Source organism: Solanum lycopersicum, chromosome 9 (genome assembly GCF_036512215.1).
Source record: "Solanum lycopersicum chromosome 9, SLM_r2.1".
NCBI classification, from domain to species: Eukaryota; Viridiplantae; Streptophyta; class Magnoliopsida; order Solanales; family Solanaceae; genus Solanum; species Solanum lycopersicum.
In genome coordinates, this window is record NC_090808.1 from 66,804,341 (window position 1) to 66,817,972 (window position 13,632).

General features: G+C 28.6%; 1 protein-coding gene across 1 annotated transcript; it reads left to right on the forward strand.

The window, feature by feature from the left end:
• Nucleotides 1–51: 51 nt before the first annotated feature.
• LOC101258697 (transcriptional regulator SUPERMAN-like) lies at nt 52–1,130 on the forward strand. The gene has a single exon (XM_004247870.5). The coding sequence runs from the start codon at nt 179–181 to the stop codon at nt 770–772; it is 594 nt and encodes a 197-aa protein (XP_004247918.1). The 5' UTR covers nt 52–178; the 3' UTR covers nt 773–1,130.
• The last annotated feature ends 12,502 nt before the right edge of the window (nt 1,131–13,632 follow it).

Here is a 13,632-nt window from a genome sequence, read left to right on the forward strand (position 1 = left end):
AAATACAAGCACAATATCCCAAATGTAAGCTCTATATCATCATCACCTATGCCCTGCTAGTAACTCTCTCATTTAACCCTATATATCTTCCCTTATCACTTCCCTCCAAACAAAGAGAAAAAAAAACACTAAAATATAAGAGAAAAATTAATTTTGTTCCTAGTTGTCTTTATAGGCCATGGAAAAAAATAGTAGCAAGTACTTCAACAAACACCAAACCATGAAGAATGTTAAAGAATATTCATGGGATAATAATTATGTAGATCATCAAGGTGGTGATTTAGTTGGAGGGTTTTTATGGCCACCAAGATCTTACACATGTAGCTTTTGTAAAAGAGAATTTAAATCAGCTCAAGCTCTTGGTGGTCATATGAATGTTCATAGAAGAGATAGAGCAAGGCTTAGACTTCAATCACCAACAATTCTTGAATCAAACCCTAACCCTAATTCAAATCCTAACCCTAACCCTAGTTTTGTTTCATCACCATCTTCTCCTTCAACAAAACTATTCCCTCCTTTTGTTTCAACATTACCTCCATTATTATCTCCTAATTCATTTTCTTCTTCAACCGCAGCGGGCGGAGGCTCTCATGAGATGAAAAATGGAGATTTGACAAAAATGGGAAGTGCAAAATTTGAGGAAAATGGAAAGGAATGTAGTGAAGTGGTGAAGAGGAGTGAATTTTTGAGATTGGATTTGGGAATTGGTTTGATTAGTGAATCAAAAGATGATTTGGATTTGGATTTGGAGCTTAGACTTGGTTACATTTAGACTAGTTGTTGCCTTTTTTAATTACTAGTTCAAGAAGAAGGAAATAAAAGAAAGTCTAACAAAAAGTGCACTATTTTAGTTGAGATTGAAGATGGAAATTAGAAGATGTGATTGCCATGAAGACAGCTAAGATGATATTGTTGTTTTATTTTAGATTATTAATTACTATTGTCTCCTTCAATATATAATTTCTATGTTATGTATGTATTGTAACTCTTAGTAGATCTTCTAAAATTGATCATGTCTTCTAAGTACAATATTGTTATTGATGTTCTTTAGTTTGTTTTTCTTCTACTTTTATCTTTTTTAGAATGTCAATATGGAGTATAATTTAAGCTTTTGAATCTAAAGTTTGAAATTTCTCGAGAAGCTAATCATAGGTTGTTCTCTTCTATCACGTTTCTTTTTCTCTCCTCTATTTTTTTTTAATTTCTTGTAGTTTTGAAATCATGATCAGTTGAGTGAGTTTGATTAATATGTTTATACTTAGTCCATGTATGTTATTGCTATATTATTTTATGTGTTCCTTAATGAGTTGAGAAATGCATATATGATCTAATACCAAAAATTAGGGTATTAGAAAGACATAGTTAAGATATAGTGTTCATAGTCTACTTAGACACATAAGAGGAAGCTTATTGGAGCAACAATAAAGTTGTTCTTATTTGACGACTAAAGATTATTACCAGTTCAAGTCGTGGAATCAATTACTTCTGCTTGTATTAGGATACACTATACCTCCTTGGAGTGCGGACCTTATAACGTGAACGAGATACTTTGTACATTGAACATGCTTAGAGATGACTTATTTATGTCATCTTCATCAAACCTTTTAACAAAGATGGTTGATACAGTGCTTTACTTTCTAGTATTTTGGAATTAATAAAATTTACATTAGACAAAGCAAGTAAATGAACTCCTAGATCTACACTAAGTACAAACTTTGAGAAAGGACAATCATTTTCATTTTTATGGCCTTGCAAGCATGTAAAAATGCATTGGTGCACATGGAAAAATGTTGCATTTATCAGGAAAGTGAATCGACATGAAGTACCATTAAATTACAAGAAAAGTTCATGCTAACTTTTAAAGCCTTCGTGATTGAATCAGCGGTGGAGACAGAATTTTGTTAAAAAGTTTAAAATATAAAAAGCAAATACGCGAAGAAGTTAATAAAAAATTCAATATCTAGTATATATACACACAACTTTTAACCATTTATAACTAATATAATTTTATGACAAAGAGGTTCATATACCTACCTCCACCTTAAGATTTAAATTATATATTTATAGGTGAACCACTTCAAAATATGAGACTTTATAATTTCAATAATAGAATATGTTTATGTACAATAATTCATAAACTTTAATATGTGAGGAAGTATCAAAACATTATACAAATATGTATGTATGTTATTTCAAAGTATAAGTTGGATGTATGTATGACCAACTGCATGTGTCGATAGTAATTGCTAAGGTTTTTCGATACACAAATACATGTTATATGTATACATATGCAATAAAATTACATAATTTCGTTGTAATATATCGATCGAGATCACTAGTTCAAGTAATTTTTTTATTTTGTAAAAAGTTTAAACTAAGGGTGTTGTTATGTCACTTAATAAAGTTTTTATTGTACTTTAGAGTTAAGCATTATATACCAACAGTACATATCATATCTACTGTACTAAGTAACTTCCTCTGGGCAATGAATATAGTTGACTGAAAAATAAAGACAATAAACACATAAAAAGGTACTAACAAGTTTTTGCATATAAAGTCTTGTTGCCTTTTTATCATATTGGAGACTGTAAAGCTAAAATGTTTTTATGCCAGATAAATATAAATATACTATATAGCTTCCAACATTTAATGAAGTCTCTGAATTATCAATATGGGTTGTGGTGCAGTTGGTGTGATTATTTCATTCTTAATAAAAGATTTCTGGTACGAGTCTGAATATGAAGAAAAATCATATTGAGAAATCACCTTTGAATAGGCTCCGCAGTGTGCGATGCAAATTTAATTGAGAATTTAATAAATATTCCGGATCCCGGATGAAAAACAAAAAAAAATAATGTCTCTGAGCTTTACAAAAAATCATGTAGCTTATATAAGGACCAACTGAATGAATATGTTGTACTTTTGATATTTCCTTAACCATTGTGAAAACTTAAATTTTCAAGAATTGACAATTCTATCTGATGAAGTACTAGAATAGAAGTTAGTATGTGTCATGCATTATTGCCTCATGTCTTTTTTTACATTTTTTAGAACAGAGTTTCAATTAGCGTTTGATCATAATTTTTTAATAAAATATTAAAATTTATCTTCAAATATATTTTATATTTTATTTTTTTTAAGTAATTCTCAACTTCTAAAAAAGTTGGGCCCATTTTTGAGAGAATTTCACCTTGATTCACAAAACTGTAAATTTCATAAATCACAATTATAAAATCTCATATTTTAAACATCAACCTCAATATCTATAGAGCTAAATTCCATGACATGATGCCTAAAAGATATTTACTATATAAAAGGGTCTTGAATAAGTATTCAATAAATTTCTTGATAAATATTACAAAAAAAAAAAAAGGTTAAAATATACGAAATAGAACAAAAATAACCCCAGTTAATTTATTGGTCTAAAAATATTCTTGTCATCATCAATAATTAGTGCTCATATTTATATCCGGCCTATATTTTTGATATAACACTTTAATATATCTTTTAACTAAATCTTGATAGATAAATATACCATCCAACTTTAAATATATACAAATAAACACTTAAATTTATACAAAAACTAAACAAACGGACACGTACATTTTATTATTACATTTTTTTGATCAATTTTAATAAAAATTCTACCTTCGTCATTAATTAGCGTTGCCATTGAATAAGAAGTGGTACTTGGTAGGTAGTGTATATTAAATCACATATATATTAGTATATGTATATAAGAGAATAAAAGAATAGTGGAAAGTATACAAGTGCTTCTTTGTACTAGTAATTAAGGAAAGTTGTTTACTTGTTTATAATGTTACTGACCAAAACAGCTCTCATTCTCTATTTTAAGTAATGTCATGATGCCCTTTCACACACAGAGGTTGTCGGGAACATGCAAACTATCAGATTTTGGGAAGAAGTGTCTAATGACAAAACTATAAATCATTGACAATACCACACCCCAGTAGGTGTGGTTTACGTTGTTTAGACATGCAATATGAAATTAATTTAATATGGTGTTAGAATTTTGGTCGGATATGTTGTTTGAATTTCTTAACTTGTAACTTTTTTTTTTCTTGGCTCAATAATATACCACTAGAGGACTTTTTTTGGTGGCATACCCTCGGTTTAATAATTTCAGATATAACTCGCATTTAAAGACTTGATGATTCACTTATTTTGAAATTCTATAACTTATACTAAATATCATATTTTGCTACGTCATTTACTGCATCAAAATGATCTATAGCGGCAATTGATTAACGATAATAGTTTATTTGTTGCTAAATATATGTTTTTAGCGATAATTAGCTTAGTACTCTTTGTACATGTCTTTGAAGCCTTTAGCGATATTAGATCTAATGACAATTAACTAATTTCAATACAAACTATTTTAGGAGTCTTTATTACTCCCTTCATTTAAAAAAAGATGATTTAGTTTGACTTGAAACGAAGTTTAAGAAAAGAAAGAAGACTTTTTAATCTTGTGGTTCTAAATTAAAGTTAAGTCCAATGTACCAAAATATCCTTCAATCTTGTGGTCTTAAACATACTACTTGGAAAGTTAAAGTTAAAATGTTGCCAAAAAAGAAAAGGAGTTATTCTTTTAAAACAAACTAAAAAAGAAATAGAAACATTCTTTTTTAAACGGAGGAAGTAATATGCATATTTGTTGCTGCAAAAGTTATTTTTGTTATAGTAATTTATTGATGCGATCGATGAGAGTCATCTTGGTTAAGGATGTTAACGAAGATGCATGTATTCTTTCTATTAACTAAGTTGTTAATATTTTCTTTTAAGCAGAAAAAGAAAGATAAAGGGAACATCTATGAATATTGTGTCTAATAGTTGATCAGAGTGATCCATCATTATCTTGTAATGACGCATATTAATTATCATAACCTTGTTTATCAAAATAAAAATGTGTACAATAGAGATGATATTCAATAACAAGTTATTGTAAGTGTTGATAAAAACTAATTATGTGTCTATGCTAGATCTAAAAGAGTATCAATTGACTGAGAAAATTTACTATAATATGAAGTTGCTAAGGACAGTAATACAAAAATCTAATTTCAACCAAACTAGAAGAGATGCTACTATATATAGGCCAAGCAATGGACAAAATTAAAAATTATGGATCGAAAGTTGGTTCATTAAATATGGGCGGTTAGTAATTAGCATGATGCTCAAGTTAATTCAAATTAATTAAGTTATAATTATGTGTATGCATTATTCAACCATCTAGATTTTATATATATATATATATATATATATATATAGGGGCGGAGCCACCTTGGTATAAGGGGGTTCATTTAAACCCCTTCGATGGAAAATTATACTATTTATACATGATTAAAATAATATTTATGTATATATAGTAGATGTCGAATCCCCTTCAACTATTCTGTGTGTCTATTTCTATGAATTTTGAATCGTCTTATTAAAAATTCTGGCTCTGTTACTGTGTATATGTGTGTGTGTGTGTGAAGTGTATAGTTAATATATACTTTATATCAAATATTGAGAAAAAAGTCTGAATAATATTTCAACTTTGGTCGAAATTGTTGTTACGATATCAAACTTTCGAAAAAAACTTTTACCCCTTACTATCTAATAGTGTATTTAAAGGTATATATGTGTCTACTTAGACATCATAAATATTGCATCATTTTATATAATAATGTGTGCACATGGACACTTATATACCTTTAAAGTACACTATTAAATAGTGCAAGGGTAAAAGGTCCTCCATAAAGTGATATCGTAACATCAATTTCTGTCAAAGTTAAAAAAAAAATCAAGACTCTTTTCCCTCAAATATTTCATATATATATATATATATACATATTAGTTTTAGTTCCTTATTTACTTTAAATATATTTTTTATATTTCAAATTCAAATATTAAACATTTTTTTTTCACTAGCTTAGCTTGGCCTAGTCCAACTTTGGTCAAGCTCTAAAGGTCAAACAAACTTATTTACGTCAGGCTAAAAATATTTGATTTTAAATACACGTGAAAATCTTAGCTTAATCTTATCAAATAAAGAGTTAGGATCGAACCAGTTCAGTTGAACAATTTGAGGCTTATAACTCAGTCAATCTTAATTTCTCGATAGAATGTTTTACTAACTATAATAACAATAACCATTCAGTATAAACCCGTAAGTATGATCCGGAGATTCTTTGATGCGGTGCAAGACAAGAAAGGCAAGTGATGGTCAAAGAAAAGTCTAGGTATAGGTATTGAATGGAAGTGATGAATGATGAGTCCAAAACAAATTGAATGCTAAATGGCACATTCAAATATGTGAGTTAATAGCCTTGACAATGATCTCTGAAGACAGTACATCACTTGAATTATTCTGACCCTTTAAACGTCATGTCTCTTGTGTTCTTTCATCATACCATGTCTTGCTATTCTAAACAAAAAGTCCAACAACAAAACTTTAAAAATTCTCTTTTGGAATTATTTTATTTTATTGTTATGAGCTCAAATAATTTTTATATATTTACATATAAGAAATAGAAAGAGAAACAAAGAGCATTCTCACACGAAGGTCATCAAGGGTTAGGGTTGGTCAAAATATTTCGAATGTTAGTGGTTCGAGCTCGCTTATCTCAAAGGTCATATAGGGTTGATCAAAATGTTTTGATCCAATCATTTATCTAGACTTAGATAAACAAGTTTCTTGAAAATTGAATATGATTTTCTCAGATCAAAATAGCGATTCCAACAAGACAAGTTCCATATATAAGCGGACATTGGACATCCTAATCTGGTTGTTGACTCCTTCGCGAGTCGCAACCATTTGCGTAGATTATATGTAAATAATATTTTAGATATTATTTTTGATTAACAGATTACTTAAAAATGACTTATATTAAAATGTAAGAGTTTGTTATACATGAGGTAAATAAAAATTCTTTTATTTTTGAAAATAAACTATAACATTTTCTTATACAACAAAAAGAACATTTATATAATATTTACTTTTAGTTTTTTTTTTTTTAATCCAGTAGTTTAATGTGGTAGTTTTCGATCCCTTTCATTTTCATCACGAGGTGGGATATTCAGGCTCGAAAATCTATGCTAAATTTTGTACTATATATTATAGTGACACTCTGAAAATGAAAAGGTATGGGAAAAGGTAGAGCAATTCATCAACATCTTCTTTAATTTACTTCAACCAAATAATTCACCCTACCAAGCATAGCTTTCACTAACAAAACAACATGCTATGATAAGTAAACAATTTTGCCATAATAATAATATAATTATCGTTCTATTAAATGTAGTGATAACAGTAAATATGAATATGTATAATTAGTACTTTATGCAAATGTTGCTAAGGGCTTTAATGACTCCAAATATAATGATATTAGTCCAATTATTGTTAACTATTATTACGATTATAAATATTTCTATTGAAAAAAGTCTATTTCGACTAAATGTCTTTTTTGTTGTGGTAATGCATTAAAAGAAAAAATATTTTAAAAAAGATTCAATTTTTGGAAAAATAATTTATATTGTTTGGTCGGAGTGAAAAGTAATTTCGAAAAAACAATTGTTTATTAAAGTTTAATAATAATGTTGGTAAGTTAAATAGTGTTTTACTGAAATTTTTTATTGTTAAATATTTGATCATAATAAATGGTTGGTGTGATAAAAAGAGCAAAAAGATCTGCCCAAAAAGTGAAGAGAACTTATTTTTTCCTATTTGATATTAAATACTTTTCACCAACAAGGATCGTGGTTAAGTCGTAAATACTCTTTCATTCTTAATACGAGGCTTCGAGTTTGATTCTCTCTAAGTATGGAGTTGTCTTTGTCAGAGAATACTTTATCTCCGCCCCAATGTGGGACTCCACACACGAATTTAAATTTAATCGGGCTCCCATGTAGATATAAGACACTAGGTGGGAAACCAAAAAAATATTATATACTTTTCATCATTATCGAATATAGAGAGAAAAAATTACACAAATACAACTTTTTAAAATGAAAATTTTAAAAAGCTAAATTAGTTTCTAAATTGGCAATTTTATATAAAATGTATGGGCTCTCCGACTGCAAAAAACTTGTTAAAATTTGGAAAGCCCAATTCAACACTTAATTGGCCCAAACTATAATAAGTTGGGCTTCAAACAATTTGGGCCCAAATGTTGATATATGGGCTTCAAACTATATCCAATTTTGGAATCACCATTTAAGTCAGTGCGTAAATATTTGCAAATTCGGAATAACTATAGACATGCGGTGTTTGAAGTTACAATATGCAAATCGTAGAATTCCAGATAAATATACCTGAAGTTAAGACATATTCGTTTGACATAATACTCATATGATAGAATTCATAAACGTTTTGATGAACTTAAGATAGAATCGCTCGAAGTTTAAACAATATAAAACTTTTGACATTTATCTTAAATACCACGTATCTAAAGTTATTTCAAAATGAGCGGACTTCGAAAAGAACAACTAAAGGGCTTGGTCAATTCAATAAGATGCATTAGAAACTCCACTCGTGTAACTTTCATTAATTCTTAAACTTCGATTTGTCCTCTAAATATTTAAATCTTTGTAATCTTAACTGGATTTGCATTTTTGACTAATTTTGCCGTCTGCTAACACTAATTTCGTTATTAAGACATTGTCATATAATAATAATATTTGATTATTTCAATCCTTAATCAAACGCGTCATTGGCCGATTGATTAATCATTAATTTATAGCACAGCTATGGAGGCGCAACAAGACATGTTATAATCAACATTATTTTTCCGACTCAGAGTCTTGTTTAAATTGACTTATTTTAATATGGTTAAAATAATTTTTTAGGAATATATATCATAGATGTCTAATCTCCTTTGATTATTTCGTGTGTCTATTTTTTCAGATTTTGAACCTCCTTATTGAATTTTCTGGCTCCGCCATTGCTAATGACAACTTCATTATTATAATTAAAATTAGTAGAAATTAAGGATGAAATTCCAAGATTTTGTGAGACTCTTGAGAATCTTATGTACTTCTTTGGCGGAGGACAATTCGAAGAGATCACCATTAAACAAATTCATTATATGAAAATTAATATTTTTAATACAAATTAAGTTGACAACAAAATTATCCTCAATACCAAATTTGACGCAGTAACACGAAAAAACAAAGTAATGATCGTTTGAACTGCACTAATATTAATTATTAGATATTAGAAGAGGTGTGACAAAGTAGAATTTGTATACAAATGATATTTGGTATATATTAAATTCATAATTACATATTTTATATGTCAATGATGAATTAAATGAATATATTTTGATCATGTTTTGTCATAAAAAATATTTCTCCATAAAAGTACACAAATAAAAATTACATAGTAATTGTAAAAGTAAATATTGTTTGCCGTCATTTCAATTTATTTATCATATTTTCATTTAACATGAATTTTAGAAAACAAATTTTGCAGTCTAAAATTAAAATGTTCAAATATTATAACCTTAAACATAATATGTAAAAATTAAAAATTACCTAAAAAAATAAATATTTTTTTTTGACAAACTACAAAAAAAAATAGAGCAAACAAATTAGAACATTCTAATTTAACATATAATAGTACTCCACTTATCAGATTAGTCTAATCTCTTGAAACTTAGAGATCAAAAAGACAAAACAAATAAATAAATTATGGCGTAAGAAAATTACTAAACTTAATAAATTTAGTCACTGCTGCACGTGTGGCTGTATTCCCACGTATAGAGATTTGGGACATGGACTACATGGAAATATACAGTACAGATTAACAATAAATAAAAATATTTTTAATTTCTAAACCGACTTAACAGAAAGTTTAAAATAAACAAATTAAAATAGAGTGAATAAAAATTTTAAATTTTGTATAATTAAGTGACATTAATAACATTTACAAATCACAATTTATATCTTGGAATAAAACTTCAGAAGAAAAAATACTTATGAAATTTGTGATTTAAAAAGGTTAAAAACCTAAATCATCTCATTTTGGCTAAATCAAAATTAAAAAACAAATCAAGATCCATTTTTTTTTTATAAATAAAATAGTGTGACATTTTTTTTTAATTTTTTGCTGGGGGTGTGGGGGGGGGGGGGGGACAAATTGATATACGAGACAAATAAAATAATTAATAAAATAATAAAATACATTCATTCTAAGTGTTTACATTTATAAATAAAGAGTATTTCGATCGGTATATCAAAGTCTCGCTATATATAGAGTCTAGAAAAGAGTCTGATCACAAAACCTACCTATATAGTCAGTTGCGCATCTAGGATTTCTTGAACATGGGTATACCAAGTAAAATGTATTGACGTGAGAATCCTTAATTCTCAAGGTTAAAAGCTCAACATTTAATCATGTAGACCATTTAGATTTTTTGTAGTACGGATGCTAAAATATATATATATATAATATCCGATTTTACGACGAGAGCACGGGTGCCAATGCCCTATTTTTTTCTCTAAATTTGCTATTATACACAGTTTTACCTTACATTTCATTCCGAAGCTGTTTTCATAAATAAATAATAATTGAAAGAAAGCAAGTATATATGAAGCCGGCAGGCTAGTAAAACTAGTCCAAATTTCAACTAAAAATACAATAAATAAAGAAAAAAAACCTTTACCTAAAAACTAAACAAAAATTTATCTATTGTCCTTGTCATTGTCCTTATAAAATGATCATTTCAACTATACTAAAGTAATACCAAAACTACTTCGATTTGCAATCCCTAAAAGAAAAAAAAAGTGCAATTTTTAAAAACACCAAGAGAAAGGGTTTCATTTTCGAGTCTGTTTTTGATTTTTACGACCTTGAAGAAAAAAAAACAATTCCAGGCTACCATAATTTCATCCATCATCAAATGGCATCGGAAAAAATCAACAACTATTCCGATAGCTCAAGTGAAGACACAACGATCGATCGCGAATCGGAGAAATTCAACGATGGTATAGGGCGTTCCTATGAGTGTAATTTTTGTAAAAGAGGGTTTACAAATGCTCAAGCTTTAGGAGGTCACATGAATATTCATAGAAAAGACAAGTTGAAAGCCAAGCAAAATAATCAAGAATCTTCAACAAAATTATCCAAGGAAGCTAATTATGTCTTTGATAATTCAAGGTATAATAATAATAATAATTATGCACCTATTTCAAGTCATGATGAATTACAACATCATGATCACTATTCTAGGGCACAAATGAATAGTTATCAATTTCATTTTCAATTACCTCAAAACCCTAATCATAACCAACATATTTATAATCAACACCACGATGGATCGCGTACGAGGCATGAAAATTATTATGATGGTAATAACCTTAGTTTGAGAATTGGACCTACACTTATTGATGATGATGATGAAGAAGGAGAAGGCAAGAAAGATGTGGATGAAAGTGAACTCGATTTGGAGCTTCGTCTTGGTTATAGTAATCATTAATTAATTGTCGTTAGAGATCAATTTTTATTTCTATACTTAGTAGTTTGAAGAAATGGTCATGGTGTACAAAGATCAAGTGGAAAAGTGGTTACTCATTGAAGTGCTTGATTCAGAAGGCAAAAGGGGAAAATAGGGCACCAATTGGTGAGTAAAATGTTTAAGTTTGTTCATTAGAAAAACTTCAATATCTATCTCAAGAAATATGTGCATATATTTACACACATTAAGTGAAAATCTTTTTACTTTTTTAGTGTGTAGGTATATGAACATTGTTTGCAAGTTGTACTTTTGTTCTTCTATTGTTATATATATGGATTATTAAAGAAACATTTGTGCCTCAACATGTTGTATATTGTTTTGATATGATTCCTTCACTTTTCGATATGTTTTTCCTGGAGGTCTGTTGAAACAACATCTCTGCCTATCGAGATATATAGAAGTAAGGTCTGCGAACATTCTAGTTTAGGTTATTGTTGTTGTTGTTGTTATGGCTCAATGTTTTTGTGTTTGATACATATGTGGTTTATTCTTCTAGTTTTTGTGCCATTAACTTCAAAATAGGTAAACAAGAAGGATTATTTTATCTAATCCACAAATTTTGTGTCATTTTCCCTCAATTTAATCTTCACATGCCAAGAAATGATGATGGTCAGCTAGTGCAATAATGTCTAAAAATTGAGTGATCATCAATGAGTTATTAATTTTCCTAGGCTTATGCCATTGATAGCACCATGTAAATTTAGGAATTGCTTTTAATTCTTAGCTAAATGGAGCAATCTTCTATATAAGTTAAGCCAAGCCAAGCAAAAGATCCATCATGGAATTAATTACTTGTTGAACATTTGGAAGTTAAAATATAGTATGAAAATAGTTTGAGTGTTCAATATTTGTACTCATTTCTCTTTGATCATCTCCATGGACATTAATGATGATCATTTGAGTATTCCTACCATTGGTTATTGATGTGAGACTTGTTCTCCTTGTATGATTTTGGAAAGCTCTTACCTAATCAACTGGCTAGCCTTTTGGGTTGATGCAAATTTAATTAGGATTAATTTTTTTATATGATATCAAAGTTAGACTCGTCCCAATTCTTTATTTATTTGATGTTGGGTGTGTATATTAATTATATTATCACGTTTTTATATGATTTTAGACAACCTCACCTCATGAGTTAATTTCTGGAGTTGACTTAATCAGAACCAAGTTCTATTTTTTTCACATGGTATTTTCATCTCAATTTTTGCCCAATTGAATGTCTCCCCCCCCCCCCCCAATGCTCCAATTGACATGTCTATGTGGGGTGGGGTTTGGGAGTTGAGTTTCCCATCGATTACGTAAGGTTCTATCGAAAACAACTTATTTATCTTTGTAATAAAGATAAGGTCTACGTATATACAGATTTTTCAAAATTTCATTATTGAGATCATACTGAATATGTTGTTGTTATTTGATTTAATTGTCCTATATGATCTTGGACAATTCTAGACTTATGAGCTAACTTTTTCTTAGGAAAAAAAAATAGGAAGTAATCTTATGGACTTTATTATATATTAATATATTAGTACATGAGCTAAAAACACAACTTGATCACAAATGTCATTGTTTTGGCATATGCTTTGTTGATTTATTGAAGCTTCTAAAATGAGTATTATACATGCTTAATCCAAACAGAATGGTCATAATCAAGTAGCAAAAATATTTTATTTATGGATTGCCAGTTCCTAGCAAAATCATATAGGATACTACAAATGCTGATTAATTTCACTTTTTTTTAATTAACTTCTAAATTCCACCTTAGGAAATTATGAATTAACAAGGTTATTAGCTTAGTGTTTTCCCCATAAATGATCAATATATCTATACGTATTACTCTAAGAATCCTAGGAAACAAGACTAGGAACAACTACTCATGACCAATTGTTGGATGACATCAAATATGATATTTCAATACAGAATTATAATTGAGATAATTTGATTTCTAGAATAATTTGTTTCTTCTTTTATCCACCTATTTATGCTTCATAACCATATTAAAAGAATTCAACTTCAATTAATGAATGTCGTGGTGGATTGGTTAGAATTCTTCCTTTCTTAATTATAGTTCTTCAGTTTGAGCTCTTGGAAATTAAAATCAAATAGACCCTATAAC

Coding starts and splice junctions, on each gene's coding strand:
- LOC101258697 (XM_004247870.5), top strand. CDS start 179: ATGGAAAAAAATAGTAGCAAGTACTTCAACAAACACCAAACCATGAAG.